General features: G+C 49.6%; 8 protein-coding genes across 8 annotated transcripts; 3 read left to right on the top strand and 5 right to left on the bottom strand.

Annotated features, from left to right (window-relative positions):
- Positions 1 to 215: 215 nt before the first annotated feature.
- Positions 216 to 8,133, top strand: GGS25DRAFT_521744 (uncharacterized protein; the record flags this gene model as incomplete). The annotated part of the gene is made up of 11 exons (XM_049264104.1): positions 216 to 291; positions 375 to 716; positions 799 to 910; positions 977 to 1,285; positions 1,363 to 1,585; positions 1,673 to 1,793; positions 1,853 to 2,316; positions 2,372 to 3,646; positions 3,721 to 6,729; positions 6,804 to 7,118; positions 7,186 to 8,133. The coding sequence occupies 11 exons, from the start codon at positions 216 to 218 to the stop codon at positions 8,131 to 8,133; spliced, it is 7,194 nt and encodes a 2,397-aa protein (XP_049116716.1).
- Positions 8,134 to 8,392: 259 nt separating this feature from the next.
- GGS25DRAFT_282677 (uncharacterized protein) lies at positions 8,393 to 9,633 on the bottom strand. The gene has a single exon (XM_049257484.1). It carries the CDS (start codon positions 9,341 to 9,343, stop codon positions 8,906 to 8,908), a length of 438 nt encoding a protein of 145 aa, XP_049116715.1. The 5' UTR covers positions 9,344 to 9,633; the 3' UTR covers positions 8,393 to 8,905.
- GGS25DRAFT_282661 (glycoside hydrolase family 18 protein) lies at positions 9,633 to 11,091 on the bottom strand. The gene has a single exon (XM_049257483.1). The coding sequence runs from the start codon at positions 10,931 to 10,933 to the stop codon at positions 9,923 to 9,925; it is 1,011 nt and encodes a 336-aa protein (XP_049116714.1). The 5' UTR covers positions 10,934 to 11,091; the 3' UTR covers positions 9,633 to 9,922.
- Positions 11,092 to 11,470: 379 nt separating this feature from the next.
- GGS25DRAFT_490825 (uncharacterized protein) lies at positions 11,471 to 19,697 on the bottom strand. The gene is made up of 9 exons (XM_049261031.1): positions 19,571 to 19,697; positions 19,428 to 19,517; positions 19,206 to 19,370; positions 18,596 to 19,146; positions 18,420 to 18,537; positions 18,230 to 18,370; positions 13,629 to 18,111; positions 12,389 to 13,573; positions 11,471 to 12,334 (listed from the first exon to the last, which is right to left on the bottom strand). The coding sequence occupies exons 4-9, from the start codon at positions 18,987 to 18,989 to the stop codon at positions 11,477 to 11,479; spliced, it is 7,179 nt and encodes a 2,392-aa protein (XP_049116713.1). The 5' UTR covers positions 18,990 to 19,146; positions 19,206 to 19,370; positions 19,428 to 19,517; positions 19,571 to 19,697; the 3' UTR covers positions 11,471 to 11,476.
- Positions 19,698 to 19,997: 300 nt separating this feature from the next.
- Positions 19,998 to 21,650, top strand: GGS25DRAFT_282618 (Alpha/Beta hydrolase protein). Its single transcript, XM_049257482.1, has 2 exons — positions 19,998 to 20,221; positions 20,546 to 21,650. The coding sequence occupies exons 1-2, from the start codon at positions 20,117 to 20,119 to the stop codon at positions 21,398 to 21,400; spliced, it is 960 nt and encodes a 319-aa protein (XP_049116712.1). The 5' UTR covers positions 19,998 to 20,116; the 3' UTR covers positions 21,401 to 21,650.
- On the bottom strand, positions 21,515 to 23,451 carry GGS25DRAFT_282601 (cytochrome P450). The gene has a single exon (XM_049257481.1). It carries the CDS (start codon positions 23,232 to 23,234, stop codon positions 21,630 to 21,632), a length of 1,605 nt encoding a protein of 534 aa, XP_049116711.1. The 5' UTR covers positions 23,235 to 23,451; the 3' UTR covers positions 21,515 to 21,629.
- A 415-nt stretch (positions 23,452 to 23,866) lies between these two features.
- On the top strand, positions 23,867 to 25,660 carry GGS25DRAFT_282444 (beta-lactamase/transpeptidase-like protein). Its single transcript, XM_049257479.1, has 3 exons — positions 23,867 to 24,019; positions 24,100 to 24,289; positions 24,391 to 25,660. The coding sequence occupies exons 2-3, from the start codon at positions 24,202 to 24,204 to the stop codon at positions 25,506 to 25,508; spliced, it is 1,206 nt and encodes a 401-aa protein (XP_049116710.1). The 5' UTR covers positions 23,867 to 24,019; positions 24,100 to 24,201; the 3' UTR covers positions 25,509 to 25,660.
- GGS25DRAFT_282493 (putative steroid dehydrogenase) lies at positions 25,660 to 27,199 on the bottom strand. The gene is made up of 2 exons (XM_049257480.1): positions 26,986 to 27,199; positions 25,660 to 26,900 (listed from the first exon to the last, which is right to left on the bottom strand). The coding sequence occupies exon 2, from the start codon at positions 26,856 to 26,858 to the stop codon at positions 25,812 to 25,814; it is 1,047 nt and encodes a 348-aa protein (XP_049116709.1). The 5' UTR covers positions 26,859 to 26,900; positions 26,986 to 27,199; the 3' UTR covers positions 25,660 to 25,811.
- Positions 27,200 to 27,208: the final 9 nt, after the last annotated feature.

The raw sequence follows: 27,208 nt of genomic DNA, 5'->3' as shown, positions 1-27,208 counted from the left end.
GGGGTCAACACGTTGGACCTAAACTTATAGAGCTTGGGTTGTTAAATAGGAAAGAAAAAAAATATCCGGAAGAGAAAAAAAATCCTCCAACATATTCTGTTATACGAATGCCCGTCACGCGGGCGGACTTGTCATCTAAGAGTCCATTGAAAGTAGTTAGAAAGTGGTCAAACGCCATCCTCACGTTAGCCAGAACCAAGAACAATCATACCAAGATGTCTCCCTACGTTAATTCATCCTATAATGAGCCCGAGAATCTGGCACTCGAGCCCATCGCCATCTGTGGAATGTGTAAGCAGTGAAATCCTTGAAGCGAATCATCTCAGACGGCCACCTGCAATTTGATATACCTAGGATTAACCTTTAATATGTAGCATGTCGACTTCCCGGTGGTGTCGATTCTGACTCGACCTTCTGGGATATGTTGATCTCGAAGCGAACGGGACTGAGTCCAAAAGTTCCCGCGTCCCGTTTCAACGTCGACGCCCATTATCACGAGGACCTGGACCGACCGGGTTTTTTTCTCGACGGCCGGCCCGAGGATTTCGACCCTACTTTTTTCAATATCACACCGGCGGAGGCTCAATCATTAGATCCACAACAGAGAAAGATACTCGAGGTGACTTACGAATGTTTTATGTCAGCGGGTGTAACTTTAGAGTCTATATCTGGATCGAACACTGCCGTTTTTGTGGGGTCTTTCACAGCCGACTATCGTAGGTTTTCATATGCTTCCATGACCCCTTATTCGTGAATGCTGGGATAAACTGTATTAGTTGCTGACTCTTAATGGCGCAGAACAAATATCTATGCGAGATCCTGACTTCCGTCATAACTATACTGCCACCGGAGTCGACCCCGGCATCATTAGTAACCGTGTGAGCAATGTTTTCAACTTGAAGGGACCAAGGTATGCTATCCATTACCATCCATGGATGCCGAAAAGTCGAGACGAAACTTACCGTGCCTCACACAGTTTTACTATAAATACGGCGTGTTCCTCCTCAATTTATGCCCTACACCAGGCCAGCCACGCACTTCGCAATGGAGATTGTGATGCTGCCATCGTTGGTGGTGTAAACTTAATACTTACTGTAGATCAACATATGAATACGGCTAAGCTAGGCATATTATCTTCTACGTCGACATGCCACAACCCCGACGCGTCCGCCGATGGGTATGGCCGTGCCGAGGGCGTTGGAGCCTTATATATAAAGCGCCTGCCCGATGCGATCAAAGATGGAGACACGATTCGGGGAGTAATTCGTTCAACTGCAGTCAACACGTGAGTCGTTTACACAATATAGTAATGTCTGGTTCTGGTTGCTCTGGGCTTGAAACTTACATCTTATGTGATATTAGAAACGGAAAGGTAGAGGGGGCGGGAATCACACACCCGAGTCTTGAGGGCCAAGAACGTGTTGTACGGATGGCATACGAGCGAGCAGATTTAGACCCCAACTTGACAGCGTACGCCGAGCTACATGGAACAGGTACGCCTATTGGGGACCCGATCGAGGTGAAGGCTATATCACAAGCGATGAATGATACACGACCGCCGGACAGGCCATTGCTTATCGGTTCTGTAAGTTCGTCTGCTGACCGATCATCTTCTCTCTTGAATTAGATCAGCCGCATTCATTATCCAGGGACTTGTACTAACGTAAAAAAGGCGAAACCGAACATTGGCCATGGTGAAGCCGCTAGCGGTATATTCGCCGTTATGAAAGCGGCATTAATGACTGAGGCGGCTCTGATTCCTGGTCTTGCCCTCAAGAGTCGGAACCCTGAGAGTAGGTTGCCACACTCATATTCTCCCCATTTCTCTGTCACTAATTATTGCGAGCGCCAGTCTTGGAAAAGGAGTGGAAGGTAAAGGTCCAGGCCGACACAGTACGCTGGCCTAAAGAATACATAACGCGAAGGGCAAGCGTTTCTTCCTTTGGATATGGAGGCACCAATGGCCACGTTATAGTTGAGTCAATTGACTCACTATATCCGTGGTATCAGCACGCGAAACCCAAAAAGGAGGCTCAATACAACCGCTCATCCGACAAGCCCTTCCTGCTATGCTTTTCGGCACACGATGAGCCAACCTTGACCCGAAATGTTGCTGCAATAGCCGCAGTGGCTCCAGAGTTCTATCTCACCGATTTATCGCACACCTTGAATCTTCACCGTACTAAGTTCTCGCACCGGGCGTTCACAATAGCACGGGAAGGGAGAGAGTTCAAGGCTTTCACCTCGGCAACTCTACAGAGCGGTGCTGTTTCTAAGACGAAAGTTGGCGTCGGCTTTCTATTCACAGGACAAGGGGTAAGTGCGGAACCGCTGAGAGAGGCCGAATTCTTCGCTAACAAGTTAAATTCAGGTACAATGGGTGGGTATGGGCAGAATTGCTCTTCGAGTGTTCCCGACAATACTCCAAACTATCCAAAAGCTAGACCGGATACTTGAGGGGCTTGAACCAAAGCCAGATTTCAACATGGTCGAGTTGCTAAAGGACGATAGCGAAGCTGCGACGAGTAGAATCCACGAGGCCGAGATATCCCAGCCTTTATGCACGGCAATACAGATCGCGCTTGTAGACCTCTTCTCACAATGGGATATCGTACCTCAGGTAAGCATTGGCCATTCATCTGGCGAGATAGGGGCTGCGTATGCAGCAGGTCTGATAAGTGCCCCCGAGGCTATCATAACTGCCTTTTGCCGTGGTCATGCCGTTACCGCGTACTCGGAGTCCGGGTGTATGCTGGCAGTGGGGTTGGGACCGAACGAGATCCAAGAGTACCTACCAGCAACCCCTGAGGATGTCTGTATTGCATGCGAGAACTCACCGAACAGCGTAACTCTAAGTGGGCGACCAAAGCCAATCGCGCGGGTCTGTGAAAAGCTTATGGCTAAAGGCGTTCATGCCCGAGCCCTCCGAACGGGGAGGGCGTATCATTCTCCCCATATGGCGGCTGTAGGTATGGCGTATGAAGTCATGCTTTCCGGAGCGGTGGGCAACTTGTCTGAAGAAGACTTGAAATGGTGTCGACCACGCTCGCCTATGATATCTTCCGTCACTGGGGAGCTTGTTCCTGCTGGAACGAACTCCTTGCCTGCAAGCTATTGGAGCGAAAACCTGCGCCAGAAAGTGCTCTTTAGTACCGCAGCCCAACGGCTAGTTTCTGATGAAGAATTTGCTCACGTAAATCATGTTATTGAGATTGGCCCGCATTCATCCCTGGCCAACCACTTTAAGCAGATCTGTCGTATGGACAAGGCAGTCGCTGAACGCTTCACTTACATACCTTCCCTTGTGCGTAAAGAGAATGATGCCTATCAGCTTCTCTCAGTTGCGGGTTCTCTTTTTATCGTTGGATACCCCGTAGACTTGGAAAGCGTCAATTCAGCAGGTTTTCCTGCCACTACCACTATTTCGAAGTCCAATACAAAGTATCTGCTTGTCAACCTGCCACCTTATCAGTGGAATTATGAACAACAGTGCGGGCTTGAACGCCGTTCTAGCACTGAACAGCGAGCGCGTGTGTTTCCACGTCATGATCTTTTAGGTAGTCGTGTTTCGGGGCTTTCCAGCAGGTCGGCGACGTGGCGTAACGTTCTGAGGCAACGTGATATCCCTTGGTTGAAGGATCATAATGTAAGTACATATGTTATACCATTTGGCAAATCAGCGCGCTGTGATATAACCCTGAGCTAACAATTGGATTGTAGCTTGGTGGCACAGCTATCTTTCCTGCGGCGAGCTACCTGTCGATAGCTGTAGAAGCCCTACGACAGGTGCGCGAGTCGGCGGGACTGACTCTTGGAGGCGTTACGCTACGCGATGTGGACATCAAGACAGCCCTCGTGGTGCCTGATAATGATGATGGTGTTGAAATCATCACTCGCCTCCAAGAGCCCAAGAATACGGATTCAGAAGATAGTTGGCAAACCTTCTCTGTGGAATCGTTGGCTGCCAACGGTGAATGGACTGTCCATTGCGACGGCCGGATCTCAGCAAGTCACAAGCCGAGCGTACGAATGTCGAGACAGGAGGTTCCTGTGGATGAATCTATCCTAACGCAAAGAGTATCGGGTAAACGATGGTATGACGCTTTTGAACGTGTCGGTTTCAACTACGGCAAGACGTTCCAGCAGTTGCAGCAAGTGCGTACGGATCGCAGCGTCTTCCATGCCACGGCAGATATGACGGTGTGTGAGAGTTCGGGAGTCATGAAGGGCGAGTCTCGTTATCTTATACATCCGACTACTATCGACGCATGCCTTCAACTTACTATTATCTCCATACATGCGGGCAAACACAAAGACATGCCATGGGGTGTCGTGCCAACTCGAATCGAGGAAATGGCCTTGTATGCCGCAGATATTGGTCAGCCCGTTACTGACGGCCCTCTCAATTCCATTGCAGGCCATGCTGAGGCATGGACAAATGGATTTGATGGGCGGCGTTTCAACACCAACGTCCGGCTCAATGGCGTTGACGGGAAGCTTTTGCTAGACGTCAAGAATCTCACCTGTATCACATACGAAGCTGCCCTTCCAGCTAGCAGTATAGATAGCGAGAAGGGTGCAGTGGAACCTACTGAATCCAACCCATTTTCCGTGGTAAAATGGAAGCCAGATATCACGAGTCTGCGTGAAAACGACTTTCTTCGACTCTGGCCGGGTATTTCTACTGCTTCTGGACGCATCTCGAAATGTATTGAGTTGATTAGTCATCGACAAGTCGTGCGGAAGGCTTTTATCGTCGCGCGCACTCCTAGCCCCCAAGTTCAATCGCTTGTCGAGGTGATATTGGATGCGCTGCCATCTAATGCCACTATGACTGTAGGTTTTGATATCAAAGCCCAAGAGTCGGTGCAATCTATTAAATTATCGAAGAAGGCACATGATCGTGTATCAGTGGTAGCTCTTGGGACTGCACCTGAGAGTTGGTTGCATGAAAATTCTGGGCTTCATGACCTGGTCATAGTCGAATCGCATAATAAGAAAGAGGGGATACCTCCTGAAAACGTGCTCACATTCCTAAAGGAAGGTGGATGGCTACTTGGTGTATCGACGGCATTATTCTCGACCCCTTTCCCAAGCCCGAAATTCACGTTAAATATAGGCGAACAGGTTGCATTCTTCAATTCACAAAAATCGACCATTCCTGATGGCGCACGCCCTCGTACGGCTAGTGGGGATGATATGACGGTGCTTTCTGCGAGAGAAGGAGGCTATGATTTACGAAGCATCCTGTCCGAGGCTAGAGGACAGTACAAAGTTTGCCAGAAGCTCGTTAAAAATGGCCCCCTGGACAGGAATCATCGGGTAGTCATAGACGATACAACAGGCGCCATATCCGCATCTATGCTCGCCGACCCCGCTAGCTTTGACGCCATCAAAGCCGTGCTGTTGTCTGGTGTGCGCGTGTTGTGGGTTACACGTGGCGCAAGGCAGGGCCGCGTATCGGCCACTACAGCGGTTCGCATGGGAATGGCTGAGGGTTTGCTAAGGGCCTTGCGATCTGAACAAGCGGCTTCTAAGATTGTCTTGCTAGATTTTGACTTACACGAGGAGCCGCGAAATGTGGCTGCCGCCATAATCGGTCGCTTGGAGGCGGCGGATACGAAAGGTTCCGGCCGCGATACCGAGTTTTGGTTGCACGAGGGCGTGCTACACGTTGGCCGTGTTTATCCGAAAGAAGGCATAGAATATGGAACAAGTCCAGGAGAGCCTCAAGAGAAGCTACTAGCTGGAAATTTGAAAATCAGTGCCCAAACTACAGATGGCCAATTGGTATTCGAGGACGAAGATTTGCAATCAACCGTTCTCGCCAGTGGTGAAATCGAATTACAAGTTCTGGCATCGCAGTGGCCTTCACATACCCGCGGAACCCAAGTACTGGTTGAAGGCATTATCATTGGTGCTGGCTCTTCTGAGAGCCGAGAGCTTATCGGAAAGACCGCCATTGCGTTTGTGTACGATGGGTTCCGGACCGTAATTCGCACATCCGGATATGCAATCATCGACGACGACAATCCGGACAGGATTTCCCCAGAGGTTCTCGTCGGAATCATGCCACCCCTTTGTCCAATAGTACATCTTTGCCTCATCAATGCTAAACTCGAAAAGGGCGATTTTGTCTTGTCACTCCCGGGGCCCAAAGCTGATGTGAGGTCGCTGAAGATACTTGCCAAAGCCTTGGGTTGGAATATGAGCGCTGTAGCCCGTTCAGCATCAGAATGGGATGAGTATATTTCCCAGGTCGGCTTAACCCCTGAGCAAATCGTCCTTTCGGGTGAGATGGGCATTCTTTTTGCATTTATTCGCGAGCAACACGAGAAATCTTCATCGGGGACTATAACAATCATAGCCCATGATTTTGACTCTCTGAGCCACGAGGTCTGGAGACACATCCCTCCATCTTGTCGGTTCCTGCTCTTGAACAAGACATCGTTGAACGTCGTGCCAGACCCCTTGCCGTTCTCCCGCGGCGCAACCTTTGTATCCAGCAATATGAAGTCTCTTCATGCTTCGCCGAGGGCCAACGCAAAGCTCCTAAAGTTGACACTGGACTTACTTGAAACTCACTCTTCGTTACTGGTTGGCGATGGCCAGGATAGCATTAACGTAGTGGATGTAGGTGAAGCTAGAGATATAGGGGCAGCCCCTACGGATGAGGAGAATGAAAAGGCGACCGTTGTACGATACTGCCAAGGAGAAAGTCGAGTCAAAGTAAGTCTTCAGAGGTTAACCGGTGTAGGAAGAATCCTGAAATCATACCCTTAGCTAACATCAACACCACTTAGATCCTCCATAACCCCAAGCAACTACTCTTATCACCCGATGCTACATACCTCCTTATAGGCTGCCTAGGGGGGTTAGGTCGCAGCTTAACCAGGTGGATGATGGAACGCGGAGCACGACATTTTGCTTTCATTTCGAGATCGGGGGCTGATCAGCCCGAGGCCGCCCACTTAATCGAGAATATCAATGCGTCCGGCGGATCAACTAGAATCTTGCGAGCCGACGCCTCCGATGACGAGGCTGTTCGCCAAGCTCTAGCACCATTACACGCTGAACGGCCTATTCGCGGCGTTGTGCATGGAGCGATGGTATTGAAGGTAAGAAATGCGTTTTTTTAAGTAGAAAATAAAGAAGACGACGCTAACATGAAGCCTAAACTCGCAGGATGGTATATTCGAACAAATGAACCACCAACTGTTTGCTGATTGCGTCAATCCTAAGGCAAAGGGGGCACTCAATATACATACCGAGCTGCAAAGCTTGAACGTACATCTCGACTTTTTCTTACTGACAAGCGACATTTCCGGACTGCTTGGCAATACGGGACAGACCAACTACAGCGCAGCCAACAGTGCGTTAGATGCACTGGCCCGGCAGCGTCATGCTGTAGGGCTCCCTGCTACGGTGCTTGTCTTGCCCACTGTGCTAGATGTCGGGGTTGTAGCTGAAAACAACGCTATTGAGTCCTTTCTAAGGCGGAAGGGCTTGTACGGCATCGACGAGGAGGAAATGTTACAAGGATTTGAGGCGGCTATGGTAGCATCACGCCAAGATACCAGTTTCAATTCCTCGGTTGGTGTCGGTGCAGGCTTACGCATAGAAGACACGACAGAAGTAGATGATGAGTCGCAATTTGTCATGGGAATGGAGGCCCGCGAATTAGCTAGATCGATGATGCTAGCATCCGAAGGAAAACAAAGCGTAGACGCGCTTTGGTATGACGACGTACGATTCTGCCACGTACGCTCCGCATTGGATGAGATCGTCGCGAGCAAGAATGGCTATGGTGGCAGCGACAAAGATAATATTGCAACGTCAATCAAGGAAGCCATGTCCGAAGGAGTCGAGGCTGCTGTGAAGGTCATCGCGAAGCATATCGCAAAACGTCTATCGAGCATACTAATGAAGCCTGTTGATGGATTCGAGTTGGATGGTCCATCACTTGGCAGCTATGGTCTAGACAGCATGATTGGAACCGAGATGAGAACATGGCTATTCAAGGAATTCGCCTTGGATTATCCATTCCAGAAGCTATTGGCGCCTACACTCACATTCAAGGGGTTGGCTAAGATAATAGCTGAGAATATGGGCCTGGAGCACAAAAAGGTGTAATTGATATGTAGGTAGGTAGTGTATGAGTGTTTGATTGGGAGTGAAGAAGGTGAAGAGGGTAAAGAAGATGGAGAAGGTGAAGGCACTCAAAGAGAGTTACAAAAAAGGTTCCAAGTTGAAACCTTGTAAGCTGGGACAACGGCAAACCCCATTTGGCGCTTGGACCACTCTATTTTTAATCATCAATATCTGCATAATATGGCGTTTGGATTTCTGCCTACTTTAATATATTGATTTATCAGTATATCATGACTGACTGGTCTGACTTGGTGATGTGTTTCTTGTATTAATGAACTGTCTGGAAAGCTATAATAAAGCTATCTATCTAGTGATGTAGTGGGATTAGGTGCCCAGGACCTGTATAGTTAGGATCCACGATGCATGGGTATTCTATGTGGTTCTAACTTTGCTGCAAGAGGGTATGCCCAGTGATTTGAAAGAGAACGGAAGAGGCTTAACGAAAGAAAAAAAACAATGAACAATAACGAGAGAAAACAATGGCATGAGAAACATAAAGAGAGAGAGGGGATGCCTCAATGGTATAATTTAAATCATTGATGCACCCTAGAACGCCTTGCTTGAAATAAACCCGCCATACCTCAAAAGCAGCATGGCCAAATGACTGGCTTGTATCAACGGCCCACTATATGTATTCCTTCAGGGGGGGAACGCTTTCGACGTCATAAAGTTTTTCATGTTTCGGGTGTGTCAGCTGCTGGAGGTTGCTTGAACGAAGGATGCTTTGGCGGAAGTCATTTCGTGGAAGATTTGGTTATTTTTCCATGAGGGTGCCGCCGGAGTGGTCAACGAACCACTGATGAAGAGGGTCTTTCTGCCGCGGCTTCAATTCTGGCTTTGCCTGAAGGTAGTTGAGGTACTTCTTGATTTCGTTACCCGCAGTTCGAAGACTTGGTCGCCTTTCCATCTTCTTAGGATCTACCGATTCTGGCTTGTCGAGTGTCCTCACATCGTCACTTTTACGACGGTTCGGCCCCTTATAGGATACTGGTGGTGGGGAGAAGCGGCGAGGGATCAGTCTAGGATCGCATCTCAACTTGATGGTTTTGGAGATTTCTGGAAGCCTGTACTTGGCTCGAGCCCATAGGAATTGCATCTCTGTTGCCCTTTCGATAACCTGGGCATCCCCAACCTCTTTGATGGTCTCTTTGGCCTTTACATTTTTACTGCGACGGTCTGGTTGAACTGCCATCACGCCTTCTTGCTGACGATAATAATAACTCAGTCGGCCAGCCTATCGATGATTTGCTTCTGTTTAATTGCCGGAGATGATATGAAAATGCTGAGAAATAACACGCAAACTTGGTCGTGATATCGGAGCGAGACGAGGGCATTTGTAGATGGGTTTGCCATATCATTAGTATTGTAACAAATGTCTTGTTCAAATACAGGATGAAGGGCAGAGCAAATTTATCATTGTTCAAGATGTGTTTGCTCACATCTCCGTCAGGGCCACATGTGTAGACGTGCTACGTTAGTATCAACGCAAGTGTGAGCAGCTGCCATTCTTACTAGTCTGTTGAACTCACCCAATCAAACAAGAATTAGTAAAAATACTGACTCGTTTCCTTACCCAGTGAATCCCTTTTTCATCCGAACTATTTGAAAGAAGGAGTGAATCAGGAACGATAAATTCACTAAAACGTCATTAAGTAAATTTCTTTTCTTTTCTTTTTATTCTTTTCCCTTTTTTTGGTTCAAATCCTGTGGTTGTGACTTGGGATGAAATTTCGATGAGCCATGGCCATCTATTCACTGTCTAAAATCCAGCTCAATTTCCATCATCTTCAATTGAACCATCAGAATAATATTCGAAATTTTGTGGCGTTTCAAGTTTTGGCCCATTTTCGACATCTGGATCAATCTCAATAGGCTCGGAATGTTGAACGATTGCGTTCTGTGTCTTTTCGATCCGAGGGTTACCTAGTAGCTCTGTCATGCGTTGTGCCCATTCCCAAGGTCGAGCCTTGCCTCCCGGCTGACCATTAAAGTACTCCCAGCCCATCACGCCTCCGAATGTCGGGAACTGGCGACGAAGTAATGCGAGCGTGGGTTTCAGGATCTCAAAGGGTACCCAGCCAGGACCGTTATCTGGCGTTGTGACAAGGCCTATGACGACCTTTTCTGGAGACCAGCCTCTTGCGACACAGATCTCATACATGACTGGGTTGCTAGCATCACCCCATCCACAATAGAACTGAGTATTATACCATGCGATTTGCTTGCCACGCATCACCTCCAGCGTCTCGTAATCGAAGCCGCTGAGGTTGCGTCTTACATCAATAAGAGCTGCGGCGACTGGCGCAAGAGTGATGATAAAATCAGGACCAAAATCAGCTCTAAGTCTATCAATCAGACGAACGATACCCGAGAGGGACATGTTCTCCTCCACATCCAAGTCGAGGCCATCGAGGTCCCTTTCTCGAATGAGATCGTAAAGTGGGCCGTAGTAGGTCTCGAAGGTCGCCTGGTCCTGATCTAGGCGCGCATAGGAACCTTTGGCTGCTCCACCTAGCATACCCATAACCTTGATATCACTAGCCTGGGCAATACGTAACTCTGCCCACGTGGTAACATAGCGCGGGTCAGACGGAGGGTGGTCATTGAGTGTTAGTTTATCTGGGTCATCATTGATGTGAATTGCGGCTACGATTATATGCGTAAGTGAAATATCGGGTTGTGTAATCAGCGGCAAAATCGAAATAAGACTGCCGTCGGGATTGTGAGTGGTTTGGTGGTATATGACAATGCGAGGGCGTGTACTCGCCGAAGACGACGCCATGAATGCGGAAGAAGTGTCGATGACGAGATGAGATTAGATTAGAAGTCTTAGCTGGTTGATATATATATACCCTAGGCAGTTAATCTCACGATTTAAGGTGGATGGATGGATGAGGAGTAGAGAGTTGAACAAAAGTCTGGGCTTTAGGGCTGTAAGACTGTTTAACTGTTTAAAACGAAACAAAAATGTATTTATTGAAAACTGTTGTTACATAATATGGGTCATGTGACCTGTTACCTTCATCAAGTACACAGGTACATCCTACCCGTAGCCAGGCAGGTAGTACCTAGTAGCCCCTGAGTTGCTTCGTATACACTACCTACGCTATACTAACTTGAATTTATAAGCTTTAGCACCTGGTACCTGTCTGTTCTCATACAATAATATAAACTTCATAATATCCATTGTTTGTATCGATTGGTTGTCATAAATCATTAAATAAATCCATATGAAAGCCCTGCGTTTTATATCACAACAAGACACCTCCATGCAATGTTCAATCCCCCCTTTTCATAATTCATAATGCTCATATTTACATACCCCTTACTTCCCCCCCCTCTCCCCCAACCTCTCCACAGCCTTAACACACAGCGCCCTCAAATTCACTGCGTTCAGTATATCCAGCGTCGTCAGCTCCACCTTCAACTTCACCCTGAACCAATTCCTCAAGTCGACCGCCGCGAGCGAATCAATCCCGTAGCTATTCAGCGGCTTCGACTCCTCCATGTCGCCCGCCAGGCCCAGGACTCGCACAATCTGCTTATTGGCGAGCTTGATAACCTCGGGGACGAGTTTCTCGGCCGGCATCGCTGCCCGGACCATGGACTGGAACGCCGCGAATGCGTAATCCTCGTCGCGCCCAGCGCCGACCGTGCCTGAGTCGTGAGCGTGCGGCACGAGGAGCGCGCGGAACCGCATATCCGCCAGGATGGGCGAGTCCTCCGGCAGCGGGTACGGGAGCCCGGTGATCATCTGTGCTCTGCTCTCCTGGCTGACACCCTGGCCCCCGTTCGCCGTCTGCTGCAGGATCGAGAACTTCAGGATCTCGTGCAGCTCCGCCTCGTTGATCCCCGATAGCTGGCTCCGGCTCTGCACGCGGGTGGTCAGGCTCTGGTGCTCGCTCATGTAGCCGACGTCCTCTACGATGCCGAGGTCCACGGTGTGCGCGGGGAGCCCGAGGGAGCGGCGGTGCGAGGCGAAGGCGTCTTGGAAGCTGTTGCCGGCGGCGTAGTTCGCCTGTCCCGCTGTGCCGACGATGCCGGAGACGGAGGATAGCATGGTGAAGAAATCGAGGGCTTGGTTGGTTTGTTTGGCGGCTGTGTGGAGGTTCCAAGTCCCTGCGACCTTGCAGGAGAGGGCCTCGTGGTATTCTTGTAGCGTCATGGATTCAAATGTCTTGTCCTGGAGTATGTGTTAGTCGTCATTAAATTCAATTAAATGCACTCATGCACTTACACGTAGAACCATAGCCCCCTGAATAACGCCCTTGATAGGCAAGACCGATTCCTGGAAGAGGCGCGTAACGTCATCTATATTCGAGACATCTCCTTTAAAGACAGTCGTTTTCGTGCCAAGACTGCTCAAGTCCCGGATAATTCGTCGCGAACGCTCATCATCGGCTCCGCTTCGGGACAAAATGGTGAGGTTTTTCGCACCACACCGTGCCATGTATACAGCCAGACTCCCACAGAGACCTTTCAGACCTCCCACAATCAGATAAGCAGCATTGGGATCAAAAGTCAGACGCAGAGGCGCTGGTCGAACTAGGACTTTAACATCCTCTGCTGCTTCATCTGAAATAACGATCTTCCCGATATGTTCTCCGGACCGCATATACCGCATCGCATCCGGAATCTGGTTGAAGGAGAAGACCTTCATTGGGGAGATCGGCTTTATGTGACCCCCAACTAACAGTTCCCGAACTGTTTGAAGTATTCTCTCGATGAGAGGAAGATCGTCGAGGATGCTGGGCTTGGATATGTCAACCCCCCTATACGAGCAGTTGCGGTTGAAGGGCTCCATAGAGAGCGTGTTCCTATCGACGATGTCCTTCTTGCCAATCTCGACGAGCGTGCCGTTATCCGCAAGCAGTCTCCACGACTCGTCCAAAAGATCCCCGGTAAGGGAGTTCAAAACACAATCAACGCCCTTCCCATTCGTCAATTCTCGGATACCCGCCGCGAAGTCCGTGTTACGCGACGAAAAAATGTGTGATGGTGGGATTCCGTACTGCTCTTCCAAGAAGCGCCGCTTCTCCTCGTTTCCAACGGTTGCGTATATTTCCGCACCCAGAAACTGGCAGAGTTGGATGCTCGCGATTCCGACACCGCCAGCGGCCGAGTGGATGAGCACGGATTGTCCTCTCCTCACCCGAGCAACTTCCATTAAGCAATACACAGCGGTGAAGTATACAATACTCATCGTCGCTGCTTCCTCGAAGGAGAGCGAATTAGGAAGTAAAAATATGTTCTCTTTTGGAACACGGTTGCGATTGGCAAATGACCCCTTGCCGTGGACCAGGACTCTGTCGCCGGCGCGGTATGTGCTGACATGGTTACCAACCCGCGTGATGACTCCCGCCCCTTCCAGTCCAAGAAGGTGTTCGTTTTCAGGGACTATGCCTAACGTGGTTGCGACATCCTAGTGCAGGTTAGTCGTATGGACTGTTATCAAAGTGTATTCCACGTGAACGTACCTTGAAATTCATTCCCGCAGCCCGAATCTCCACCTCCACTTCGCCCTCGCCTAGAGGCTGCTCTTGCTGGGCGACCTCGTTGAAATGGAGCGAATCCATAGCACCAGGCCTCTCGCAGTACATTTTCACGGTGTTCCTGTTCTCTCTAAGTCGCATCTCTATTAAATCTGACCCGCTCTTGGCCTCCTCGGCTGAACGAACTATCTTCTCGTCTTGTAGAACCCTTTGAACACGTAGTATTCCTTCCCGCTCACAATACTCATTCTCGATGGAGTGGAATGCATGATCATGTCCGGTGATTGTTCCCATGATCCGAATCACAGACTCTGCGGCAATAGGATTCGTGAAAGAAGAAACATCTAAAGTCTTGAGTGTGAGAGAGGGGTTCTCGCCCCGTATACTGCGCGCGAAGCCGTGAATGAGCGCGTTTAAAGGTGAGGAAACTTTCAGTTGTGAACCGGAAGTCAGCCAGAGGACCTTACGGCCTGTCACCAGGATTCTCTTGAGATACTCCCAATCCGAGTCGGAGATGTTGGCGAGCAGTGGTGAATGCGGATTATCAAGTAGAAGTAGAGGAATATCAACCGACAGTGAAGCCGCGACGGACGGCTCCAACAAAGCTCCGGCCCAGCCATGTTCTTGGAGATTTCGAATAAGAGCAGTGCATTCGCGTGATCCTTTGGACCAGTCAACGATAGGAAAGCTAACATAATTCCCTTGCGGCCCAGGGGTTTCCAGGGGAGAGCAAAGGTACACCGACGAGAACGTTATGGGGCTGAGTGGCTTGGGAGGTGACCTGGACCGAACAAGATGCCCTACTGAGTGGAGATATGATTCCGGGTCCGCGTTGTCCCATGATACTGAGACTGCGGCTTCAGACCCACACCCGGATTCAGTGTCATCCGAAAGGGATGTGGTCAGGACTAAGACTAAGAAGCCGCTGGGATTGAGAAGTCTTTGGGCATTGTGAAGAGCAGTTTCCAGTTCCCGAGAGTGGGCTGGGGGCATACGGAGGACGACGAGATCGAACTTCGAGTCTGAAGTAAAAGGCGCTTCTCTAAAAGACGTAATGTCGTAGATGTGAAACTCGGTACCTTGAATGTCGCGCAGCCGTTTCTGGGTGTCAAGGAGGTGCTCTGGAGTATTTGACGTGGACACATATCGCCGGAAGACCGGTAACTGGGATGTTGAAGGTTTCTCGCTCCTCTCAGACGATTCAAGGTCGCCAAAACCCATATTCAAGTCGACAACAGAAGGGGCCCCAATTTTATGAGCTAAAAGCGATATCATATGAGCCGCTGTAAGAGGGAGACGAAGCAGATTTGATAGGAGTGTAGTCTCGTGGTCTGAGTCTGAGATAGACTCGATGTCTCTCTTCTGTAAGAGGGAAATGTCTGCCTTCCAGTCCGATCTCATAAACGTGTGCGAGCGCTTCTTCGCTTCCGGGATGTAAAGCTCGGTATAGCGCAGGCCCTGGATTCTAGCAAGGAGAGTATTAGAGCTCTCATCATAAATATCAGCGTTCGAAGCATAACTCTGAACTTTATCTGGTCTACCGGTGACGAAAGTGGAATTAGTAAAAGCAGTTGCGCTCGTTGTTTCTTCAGCGCCAGGGTTAATGAGAATTTCGTCAATTAGCTGAGGGACGAGAGCCTTCTCGATGAGAGTTCGATGACCTTGGTAGAGAGACGGAATCCCTGCTTGAAAGAAAGTATCGAAAACGGAGGGATGAATAGCATAATGAGATTCCTTTGTGGGTATGCTTTTGGGAGATGTGAAGTTAATCTTGGCTCGGCTTGTTCTTTGCCCAGGTACAGACTCTACCTCAACCAGATTCTGAAAGGTAGGTCCGAAATTGAATCCCACGCTCTGCATAGACTTGTACCAGAGCTTTGCTGGCGTGGGATATTGAAGTGGTTCAATAGCAGCGCTTTTGCCGTGGGCTGAGGCTTGTATTCGAACAAATCCAGTGCAGTGTTCGGTCCAAGTATCATCTCTGAGCAGAGACACTTTGAAATTAAACCAGGCATCCTTTTGGCCTTGAGCAGGACTCAGAAAGAGGTATAAATGATGGTCGGCATTCTCTTCAATGACAAGCGCACGAAGAAATCGTACATCCCGAAGTCGATACGACGCATGGGATGCACTCTGAATGTTGGCGAAGGATTCCATTCCAGAGCACTTTGCCGTTTGGTACATAGCCTCAACAGCCATTGCAATGTATGCTGATGCTGGGAAGACGACATCTGCACCAAGTTTATGGTCTCTGATCCAAGGCACATTTTTCAAGCGAAGGATTCTCCTCCAAGATGGCGCATTCCAGGATGTCCCGAGTACCTTTGTCCCCAGTAGATCATGCACGGGAAAGGGTCGATGTCTCCAGTCTTTGCTAGCAAGACTCTCATGCCAGTACTTGACGGAATGGTTCCACTGATAATTGGGTAGATCGATGATAACCCGAGGCTTTGACTTGGAGCTGATTCCGTTGACTTTCATCAAGTTCACGCTAACACCAGATGTAAACATCTTTCCAGCCAACTCGTATAGCGGCTTCGTGGCATCCTTGTCTCTAGCATAGGCAGCGGCATACTCGACAGGCGACTTGTCTTGACCCAATGCCTGCTTGATCTGATTGATTGGGCCAGCTAGGGCACCACTTGGCCCAAGTTCGATGAGAAAGTCTGCACCTCCCTCCTTGATCATGGCAGTCGCGCCTTCGTCGAAGAGGACGGTAGACGTCATGTTTGCCATCCAATATTTGGCATCACATTTCTCTTCCCATAAACTACCGTGCACCGTAGAGAAGAAGCGAACCTCATTTGACACGCGATCCGACGAGAGCGCTGGGCAGTGCTTTTCAAGAAGCAGCTGATAATGGGCTGCGATATCCTTCATATACTCGGAATGGTACGCAAGGTTTACCATGAGCAAACGCGCAAAATGGCCATCGGCTTTAACAGCGCCTTGAACACCTTCCAGATCCGCAACTTCACCTGATAGTGTTAGGCTTTTGGGGCTGTTTTGGCAGGCGATTCCGACTTTCGGGTATAGCTTCAAATACTGCTGAGCATCTTTTGCGCCGAGACCAACAGCAAGCATTCCTTGGTCCTTTCTAGACGAGCCCTGAAAGTCGCTAGCTGCTTTCCCGCGCAGGTATGCAACTTTGATACCGTCCTCCGGGGACAGTAATCCAGCCGCGACTGCAGCAGCAACCTCTCCAGATGAGTGCCCGACTACCATAGAGGGCTGTATTCTCCAGTCTTTCAGAACTTCCAAGAGACCTAGTTGCAATGCGGTGACTAGGGGCTGTGAGAATTCGGGGAGACGCATGTGTTCGGCTGAGCGCGGTTCAGTAAGCTCACTCATGAGACTCCACGAGGGAGGGTCCGACATAGACTGGAGCGTTTCATCGAGGTGCTGGATGACCTTTCTAGCAACAGGGAATTGCTGACATAGAGACCGACCCATCTGTGGCCACTGGGCCCCCTGACCGGTGAAGACAAAGCCAATTCGTGGGGTTGAGCCAAGCTTCCCGTAGATCACATCTCTCTCCTTAAAATTACACCCGTTTGAAATAGCAAATGCACGATGGAAATGACGTGAACGTCTTTCACTTAACGTATATGACAAATCCGCAGAATTAATGTTTACTGCAGGATTGGACAAGTGACGGAGGCTCTCCTTGACATAAGCTCTCAGGGATGCTTCGTCGTTCGCGGAGAAAACTAATAATCGTGGGATATCATCTTCATCTTCGTCATCGTCAGCAAATATGTCGTCGTTTTGGACGGCATACGAGGTGGTGTTGTTAGCTTCATACTCCGGAAGCAGGATGTTTGGGTGTTCAACGATAGCGTGGGCATTGGAACCCCCATATCCGAATGAATTAACACTGGCTCGTCGAATATAGCCTCTCGGCCAATTTATCGCCAGTTTATGGGGCATGACCTTAGCAGCGTGGAAATCAATATTCGGGTTGGGTATGCCAAACGTTGGATTTCCTGGTATGATGCCACGCTCTACCGTCAAGATCGTTTTGAGCATCCCCGAAATCCCCGCTGCTGGTTCAGAATGTCCGATATTACTCTTTACCGATCCAATATGTAGAGGCAGGCCCGCGGGTCGCGAGGCTGAGAAAACAGACGAGGCGGCTTTACACTCAATCGGGTCACCTGCTAGTGTCCCTGTTCCATGACACTCCAGGTACCCCGTTTCATCGAAGCGTGTTATGCCTGCTCTTTTATAAGCTCTTCGGATCGCAAGTGCTTGAGCATCTGCACTGGGACTCGCGATTCCTGGCGTCCAGCCATCACTATTGGTTGATGTGCCTCGTATTACCGCTCGAATCGGATCGCCGTCTCTCACTGCATCGTCTAGGCGTTTCAATATTAGGGCATTGATAGCTTCGGCTTTGATGTAACCGTCTGCACGTGCATCGAAAGTCCAACACCTCCCAGACGGCGATGCGGCTGATGTCATAGCACTAGCACAAGATTTAGCCCCTGTTCTAGAAATAGGATCATGTAGGTGGTCTATGATGAGAATGTATTTTCAGGGGTATTTTGGGTAAAATATTGGTGGTCGAAGTGGGGGTTTCTTACTGCTGGTCCATATTATGCTCCGGGCTCATGTATAGGTTACACCCTGCTACAATAGCTCCATCTGCATCACCGCTTTCAAGATACCGACAAGCCAGATCTACCGAGATGAGACTACCTGAGCAGGCAGTATCGATCGTCATGCTGGACCGGCGTTAGTTTCCTTTCATATTTACGCAGAACGGCATCCTACCTCGGTCCTTTGATATCGAGAAAGTGACTTATCCTATTACTCAACATGGCTCTGCCGGACCCTACAGTGAAGCTCGGTGTCCTATCTTCTGGGTCTCGTGTTTGGATATCGCTGTAGTCTAGGCACAGAAGATTGTCAATCAACGCTTCCAGATAAGTTCGCAATACTTGACATACCCGAGGCATATGACCCAACAAAACAGCCAAAGAGTTTGGATTTGATGCTCTCGAGACTTAGACCAGCATTCTCAAGTCCTTCGTACACGACTTCTAATAATTGTCTCTGTTGCGGGTCCATCGAGACGGCGTCCACCTGGGAGAGGCCAAAGAACCCGGCATCGATATCTTTGGGGTCGGCGTTGATGAACATCCCCCCAGGCGACCTCATCGTCCACGGTCGTAAAGTCCCATCGTAGTGACCCTTCAAGTCGAATCTTGAAGGTGGTGGGCTTGTGTCGGCGACCCCGCCATCTAGTAGGAACTTCCAAAACTGCTCGGGAGAGTTACAATTACCAGGCAAACGGCATGCCAAGCCGACAACAGCAATAGGAGTCTGGACAGTACTCGCCATGGCGTCTGAATTAGCAAGGAGCCTACCTACGGATGTGACGAGGAGGAGAGATTTGTCTACAACATCATAATTATAGTAATCAGGTAGATCTAAATCGTCGCTGCGGCACTAAGACCCATCTAGCCGCTTTAACGGGACTTGTAGGAGCCTTGAGACTCTTCGGCACATTGAGCAGTGGCTTAGCCACATCGAGCATAGGGATACTGTAGAACATACCTGCGTAGGCAGATAACGGGTGCTGGACCACTACTCAGTACCTACCCAGGGAGGTACTTGGGTAGATTACTAACTAACCTAGGTGATTAGATGGACACAACCTTGAAGTCCTCTAACTTACATTTTGTAGATCCTATTGGGGACGATACGTTCTGCCGGAGGAAACTACAAGCTAGTTAGGCTTCTATTTTGGTATAATCTGCTAGCTCCAGGGTTTCTGACCGGGACGAATGATGTTGCTGATGATTGATACGATACCGATGTTGCTGACAACGTACCAGGCTACTATGTAGATTTAAGTCTTGAACAGCCCTGGAGGACATGGTTAATGACACACCCTGTAAGCGTAGGACATATTTACATACGGCACGCTAGAGATCATGATGCTATGAGTGGTAGTGGAAACAACCACGTAATTGCAGTGCTCATAGGTACAAATGTATTATGTGAGAAAAGAAATAGTTTACTAGGTAACTACCTACTAGGTACTACATGTAGGTAGGGTAGAATGTAGAATGCAAGGGTAATTTGCTAATTATCCCCGGCCAAGACCATTCCAAGATTATATCCCTGTCCCCTGTCCCCTGTCAAAGTAATCTTCAGCCCTATTGACTACCCCTCATCAGCTCCACATCTTAACCGCCCATACTATGCGCCGTACGGATAGATATCTCTATTAGGCAACCTTGAAACTAATGCTGTCCATTCATTGGATCCGCATGTGCATGGACCCACGTACTTAGGTACATTTCGTGATAGGTACCCATCGTAGGATTCGTAGCTGTGAATGGCCTACTGTCCGTCACTGCGGTCCGTAACAGGTAGTATGGATAGCATCATCAAGTCTATTAATATATATGCCTTTTAGCTGGGTGCCTGATTTTTTTTTTCACAATACCTAATTTTCTAAAATGTCGTATCTCGAAACGAAGTTCAGAACAATCGATGGTGTTGAGCTCCATGGACGGGTGTATGCAGCCTCCAAGCCGGGGCCGGGAATTGTGATGTGCCCGGGTGTAAGTCGTACTACTATTCTCTTATTATTGTCTTTACTTTCCCTACACATTGTTAGAACACCAAAGTTGGGAGAGTCAAAACATGTATCAGTTCTGGAGAAGGATGAGAATTAAAAAATGAATTAAAAAGATTGTATGGCGAGGAGAGCGAAAAGAGAATGTAATTTCAGTTAATTCAATGTTAGTTAATTGTCTATTCCCTTGAAAATAAAACATGCTATCGTCACAGTTGCAAAAGTGCATCTAAACTCATATTACCACCAGCCCCCCTTTTCCAAAATACCCTGTGAATAAGTGTCATGTGTACCTAACTCACAACCCCAGTTCAATTGCGTCCTCGCCATGCTCAACCTCCCTGACTGCGCCTCCTCCCTCCAAAACCACGGCATCACCACCCTCCTCTACGACCCCCGCAACACCGGCTCCAGCGGCGGCCACCTCCGCAACGACATCGACCCCCCACAAGCCATCAGCGACATCTCCGACGCCCTCACGCACCTCCTCTCCCTCCCCTCCGTCACCCCCTCGCAAGCCGGGCTCTTCGGGATCTCCTTCGGCGGCAGCGTCGCCCTGACCGCCTCGGCTCTCGACCCGCGCCTCGCATTCACCGTTGCCGTCGCCCCGCTGACCGACTTCGACTTCGCGTCCTTTGCGCAGCGGCGGCGCGTCCTGCTGAAGTGCGCCAAAGACCGCGAGTCCCAGGTCCTCGGCAACGAGCCCTTCAAAGTCCCGGTGATAAACAAAGACGGCGAGAACGCGGTCGGCTTCGGCCACGGCATCGACGCCGAGAAGTGCGGGAGGCTGGTTCGCGAGGCGCGGGAGATTGCGCCGGGGTATGTGAACTCGGTCACGATGATGACGTACTATAAGCTCGCCATGTGGACGCCCTGGCCGCTTTGGAAGACGCTCGGTTTGGGGGTGGCGGAAAGTGGCGGAAGGAGATCGGCGAGGGGGTTGAAGGGGGTGTTGGTTGTGGTGCCGGAGTTAGATACGATGAGCTTTCCGGCGCTGCAGAGGCAGTGCTACGAGGATATTGAATGCGAGGAGGGGTTTCAGAAGAGGCTGGTGGAGGTGGAGGGGGCGGGACATGAGGATGTGCTGGGGGAGAAATATTTGGAGGGGATAATTGAGAGAATCACGACGTTTATAAATGGCGTTGTTCTACATAAAGAGGATTGAATGATTATACTTTTTATTTAGCAACAATGCCTTTGGTATCACAAGCTGATATACAGCTTTAAATGCTATTACTAGACCTCTAAATTCTTACGATACCTACTAGGTACCTATGCATGTAATATGGGTGCATATCATTCTCGTTACACCCTGTACGCCGACAACTCCAGCATGTCTCAGTTAACATCATACATTCGTGACCATCCTAACCTAGGTTGTATGCTTACAACAACTAGGTACCTTTTACCAAGACTCTAATCCCCTTACTCTTTCTACTCACATCCGGCGCAACCAGATCGCGCACCACCTTGACATCCTCATCCGTCGTCTCGAACAACTCCCAGTCAAACCGCCGTATCAAGGACGCCAGCGCGATCGTGATCTCCGCATACGCGAGATTCATCCCGATGCAGTGCCGCGTGCCCCTGCCGAACGACACCATGTAGTGCTTCAGCGGCCTCGAGTCGTACGGCGCGGGGGCCCGCGGGTTGCCGACCCAGCGCTCAGGCACGTACGAGTAGGACTGGGGGTACAGCGTCTCGTTGTGGTGCATGTGCCACGTGTCGAGGGATATGTGCGTGCCTGGCGCGAGCACGTAGTCTCCATATGTTATCGGCGTCTTCGAGATCCGAGGCGATCGCGTCATTTGCCCGCACGCTAGACGCGCTGCTTCTTCGATGCAGGCTACGAGGTACGGACACTTCTCCGCAATTTCTTTATACGGCAACGGCGAATTTGCATCTGGCATCACGCTCTCCAGCTCCTTTTTCAACGCTTCGCGTATCCTTTGGTCTGACATGACATGGAAACATGCGATAGTCAGCGTCCACTGCGCGCTTGCGATCCCTGCGCCAATGATGCTAGTTGCGTGGTCTTTCAACACGTCCATCTCCAGCTCTTCCTGGGGCAAGCCGGCGCGTAGTATGCCATGGATAATCGTCTTGTCTGCCTGGTCCGGCTTCCGAGGATCTGGGTTACTGAGATCTCCCTGCGCCTCGCGTATCAGGCGTCGCATGTCGTCCTGGAACTCAAGGACACACGACATCGAGGGCTGCAGGATTCTGACGAGAAAGTCCGGAGTCGCGGCCAAAGCTCGGGCGAGCCACGGGAACTGAGTGCAGGGGTGTGCGATGTCCTTGAAGCTGCGGATGGCTTTCACGAACGGCGAAGCAAAGTCAGGGGATGAAAGATACTTGAAATCTCTGTCGAAAGCGTACTTCGTCGTCACATCAGCAATGTAGCTTGCGAACAGGTTGTCCAAAGTCACCGGCTTGTCCTGGTTCAGATAATTCTCCGACAGCTTGGCGCACATCAGGTCAGCTTTGGCCTGTATCTCAGGGGAGAGCTTGTTGATGCGGCTTTTGGCGAAGAACGGTTCCTGCGCCGCGCGCCGCATCTTGTGAAGATGGTGATCGGGTGTCGAGAAGAGACCTGCAGGTGACCCAAAACGCCATTTCAAATTCTCGGGCTTGTCGTACCCCTCTCTGTTGGTGTAGATCGTGGAATAGAAGTTCGGGTCGTCGATGTGGACTTCATGAGGATTAATACGGACAATGGGCCCATAAATCTTGTGCAGTTCCTGGATGTGGAAAGTATACTGGCCTCCGAGCCCCTTGTGGAAGAGTTCAAAGTATGCCTCATACCATCCTGTCAATGCTGCCAATTTAGGACCCGGGATTTTGGTTAGGGGATGGAAGTAGAGACGATATATTCCTAGAGCGAAGGAATATAAAATAGCGGCGTCAATGGCTGTACTGAAGGATATCATGGTGTACAATGTAGCCACTATACCCGAATGCTCAAGGAGGTCGATACCATGCTTGGCCACCGCTGCCATTACTATACTGGAAGCTGTCTATGTTTTATGTCTTTCCACTCAATAGACAAAAGGATAGTTTAATTGCAACAGAGCTGTCCAGAATCAAGAATGATTTTACGAACAAAGAAGATTGATAGGTCTTAAAGATACCTATATACCTAGTACTCACGAGAGCGAGCTGTTGGACAGTCGTCGTGCTTACACGCTTACCTACCATCTAGCTAGCCTACTAAAGTGTTATAGACCTATAACTACCAGGTATTTTGTCCTTGTAGGGCTATCTTGGCTCGATTGCCGATGGGTGGTGTGGATATTCATCTTCGAGCATGTCTCTTTAATACACACCAACCCTCACCATGAATGCGAGGTGGGCCTCGATATCTGGAGACGATGCCTACGATGGCAAGTCGGTATTTGACATACTATGTTCCAAGGTTGCTAGTAGCGGATGGCATGATGATCGCCACACCACCTGAGGTAACTATTCCTGTCTGGCCGCGAAGCTTCAACGCTGCTGTCGGATTGGGAGCTCTGCCACGATCATGCATTAGAAATCTGACATCAGAAACTACTATTTCTTATGTCAGAAATAATTGGGGTTATGGAGGATTCCATCACATCCGGCCTAGCCTATCCTTCAAGAACCCCATGTTCTCTGCAGGCAGAAGCGCCAGAAGGAGGCTGGACCTAGTACTACTATAGTACTACTATAGATTATACTAAATAGTAGTTTGTCTTTCCCCAAATTAACCTGGAACATATCAACGCTAGTATGCTACCCCCAGGGCTACCTGGCCACCTAGGTACATGTTGCTGTTGTATTAGGCATCCTCATTATAAACAGAGCAAGGTACTAAGTATGTACGGTTTATTCAATCAGCAGCTACATCAACCTCGAAACGATTTGGCTACTACCTACCCCCGTCCATCAGTTCGAATTAATTCACACTGAACCGAGAAACTTCAAAGAACTCCAATTGCAATTATGGCAGATCAGATCGAAAAAGTGTACGAAGAAGCCATTAAGACAAGGCTTCTACCCGGAGTCTCGCTTATTGCAGGGGATAAAGATGGTGCGTTATATCCTACGTGCTGAAGAGAGTATAGCTCTTCTAAAGGGCATATAGTGATCTCACAGCTTTCTCTAATGGCCGATCAACTAATTCATCACCAGGCAATATCATCTATTCCAAGTCTTTCGGAAGACTGTCATCGAAAGAAGACCGTGACCTCCCCTTTACGGAAGACACGGTCTGCGCAATCGCTTCGATGACCAAGCTGATGACCGCTGTAGCCTCACTACGGGCTGTCGAGGAGAAACTACTGGATCTGGACACAGATACTCGGCCTCTGCTACCAGAGATGGGAAAATATGGCATCATAACCGGCTTTGACGATGATAAGGGCGAGGGTACGTTTGTACCTGACTCCACGCCCATCACCCTCAGGATGCTTCTCTCGCATACGTCTGGACACGAGTATGACTGGCTACATCCTCTGCTTGGTAAATGGCGGGCCTCGCGTAACGAGATCCCTTACGGAGGACCGACCGTAGAGCACAAAGCTGTTCTGCCCCTCACGTTCAAGCCCGGCACAGGGTTCGCCTATGGCCTCGGGAACGACTGGGCAGGTAAACTGATCGAGGTGACGAGTGGGCTGAGTCTCGAGGATTACATGCATTCTCGCATCTGGAAACCGTTGGGGATAGAGAACGACATCTCGTTCTGGCCTAACACAAAAGAAAGCATGCGAGATAGAAGGGCCGATATGAGCACACTGGATGCAAATGAGCAGCCGCCAGCCGTGGACGGATCCTTCTTCGACCTATCATTTGGGACTAAAGATTGTCTCGGCGGCGGCGGCCTACATGCATCCGGCAAGGCATACTTTACGTTCCTGTCCGCGGTTATGCGGCGCGACCCCAAGCTTCTCACCCCCGAATCCTACACCGAGCTCTTCCGTCCCCAGCTCGACGAGCAATGCGAGCAAGTTCTGAATGACTATATTGCCCAATCGCCCACGCACACGAACTTCCTAAGCCACAGGATCCCGGCTTCCATAAGAAAGACCTGGAGCTTCGCGGGGCTGATAGCGAAAGAGGGCCAAGAAGGCCGGTTCGCGAAGGGAACTACGTTCTGGGCCGGAGTGGCGAATACTGTATGGTTTATAGACCATGAGACAGGCATCTGCGGGTCGACGTTGTGCCAACTGATACCCCCTTTGCACCCGCCGATTCTAGAATTGCATGCGCAGTTTCAAAGGCAGATTTTCGAGGAGGTTCGAAAGCGGTAGACTGTATTCATATAGGCTCATAGATATTGCCACGCCCTTAAAAGGCAACCCTTTATAACCCAATCACATTACATCCTGATTGGTGATAGTAGAAGATAAGTCCAATTTAAAAAAGGTCTGCGCAAAGGGTTAGGTATATTGGGGAGTGTTTTCGGACATGTTGCCTCATTTTGCATTCGTATAGCACACTAGCATCGGCGATTCAAGTTATATGAGAGATCCAAGCCATAGCTTCTGCTATAAAAAGACATCGACAAGTTTCAATCATGACAAAAGAGAAAATATGATCGCCGAGATGTTGTCTTACTGTAGAAAGTCCCTTACTTTCTCCGCGCACCAATCAAAGTATTCGGCGGCTCGTCCCGATCCTCCTTCTTCCACTGATCTCAACGCAAGGAGGAGATCTTCTCTTTGCCCAGGGTGCCACCTCCCGTCGCAGATTGCATAGCGTCCGGCGACGGCATCGTCCATGGTAACTGATTGGGAGAATCCCATCCAGAGGTAGGTTTCAGCCCCGTGTACTGGGTCTCGAAGGATAGGCCAAAGAACGTAGTATAGTAAACGTGATGTGCTCCGCCAGATGTTTGTGATATAATTTCCCGGGTTGCCCGCTATTTGCACAATACCCGTGTTGGCCTGACGGCGGGCGAATTCCGAGGCTACGAACCAGGTCGCAGTCTTGGATGTGGAGTACAACTCATTTTGGTCCTTTACACTCTCAGTATTTTGTAGAAACTCCTTTCGGATACCCGTTTTAGGACTGCCCAAGTCAACGAGGCAAGATGCTGGCCAGACGACCCGAACGCTGTCTTGGGGACTCTTTCTGACTGTGCTTGACAGAATAGGAATAAGCAGTTGCGTGAGTAGGTATGGCCCTAGAGAGTTGACAGCAAAGTGGTATTCGAGTCCTTGTCGAGTGGGAGGTGCGTCTTTCACAGCCCCAGTACCTGCATTGTTGAACAAGACATCAAGACGCCCATCGGGGCCTTCACGCTCGAGGAATTCACACGCGGCCGTCTTGATGGTAGTAAAATCCGTTAAATCCATATGGATGAATTCCAAACTCCCTTGCGTATTGGTCGCATCCTGCTCCGGCGCATTCTCTCGTCGTTTGCTTTGGGAAGATTGTATACGGGTGAATGCATCCTCGGCATGCTCTTTAGACCTAGTTAGGACATACACTTTCCCGCCGGCGTGGTACAAAATGCGTGTGAGCTCAAACCCAAGACCGGAGGATCCTCCAGTCACAATGAAGACGCGGCCAGCCTGGCTAGGTAGATTAGACTCAGTGAGCGGGGCGCCATTGCGAGGAGGGAAGAACTGTGTCCAGAGTGCACTGAAGGATGACATGATTGGTGATTGATATAAGAGGCCTAAGGTTAGGCTAGTTACCTACATGTAAGGACTAATTTGCAAAGTCACAAAAAGAGGATTTTGATTGATGGATAAGTTCTGTGAATTATATACAGGTACCTACCTAAGGTTAGGTATACATTTGGATCATCGGATGAGGACAAAAAGCGAGGAAAGGGAGCCCTGGAGAGCTTTTGGCACCCTGGAGGTGATTGTAGAGGGTAAGGTTGACCCTGGGGGTGACCTGATAATATCATAATGTAGCCCTGGAGCCCGATTAAATCATTTAAGACTACCCGTACATTGCCCCACTCTATATTGCTACATAGTAATGTGGGACACGACAT

Source organism: Hypoxylon fragiforme, assembly GCF_022984875.1.
Source record: "Hypoxylon fragiforme strain CBS 206.31 chromosome Unknown GGS25scaffold_5, whole genome shotgun sequence".
Classification (NCBI taxonomy): domain Eukaryota; kingdom Fungi; phylum Ascomycota; class Sordariomycetes; order Xylariales; family Hypoxylaceae; genus Hypoxylon; species Hypoxylon fragiforme.
The sequence above is the reverse complement of the archived record's forward strand: the minus strand, read 5'-3'. Positions and strand labels throughout refer to the sequence as shown.

Bases quoted from the DNA above. Each gene is read 5' to 3' on its own strand.
- GGS25DRAFT_282444 (XM_049257479.1), top strand. From the start codon at position 24,202: ATGGCAGATCAGATCGAAAAAGTGTACGAAGAAGCCATTAAGACAAGG. The intron at 24,290-24,390 runs GTGCGTTATATC...ATTCATCACCAG, and splicing joins TATTGCAGGGGATAAAGATG to GCAATATCATCTATTCCAAG.
- GGS25DRAFT_282601 (XM_049257481.1), bottom strand. From the start codon at position 23,234: ATGGCAGCGGTGGCCAAGCATGGTATCGACCTCCTTGAGCATTCGGGT.
- GGS25DRAFT_282661 (XM_049257483.1), bottom strand. From the start codon at position 10,933: ATGGCGTCGTCTTCGGCGAGTACACGCCCTCGCATTGTCATATACCAC.
- GGS25DRAFT_282677 (XM_049257484.1), bottom strand. From the start codon at position 9,343: ATGGCAGTTCAACCAGACCGTCGCAGTAAAAATGTAAAGGCCAAAGAG.
- GGS25DRAFT_490825 (XM_049261031.1), bottom strand. From the start codon at position 18,989: ATGGCGAGTACTGTCCAGACTCCTATTGCTGTTGTCGGCTTGGCATGC. The intron at 18,371-18,419 runs GTAGGATGCCGT...ACGCCGGTCCAG, and splicing joins CTCGATATCAAAGGACCGAG to CATGACGATCGATACTGCCT. The intron at 18,112-18,229 runs GTAAGAAACCCC...ATCTTGTGCTAG, and splicing joins GAGCATAATATGGACCAGCA to TGCTATGACATCAGCCGCAT.
- GGS25DRAFT_282618 (XM_049257482.1), top strand. From the start codon at position 20,117: ATGTCGTATCTCGAAACGAAGTTCAGAACAATCGATGGTGTTGAGCTC. The intron at 20,222-20,545 runs GTAAGTCGTACT...TCACAACCCCAG, and splicing joins GAATTGTGATGTGCCCGGGT to TTCAATTGCGTCCTCGCCAT.
- GGS25DRAFT_282493 (XM_049257480.1), bottom strand. From the start codon at position 26,858: ATGTCATCCTTCAGTGCACTCTGGACACAGTTCTTCCCTCCTCGCAAT.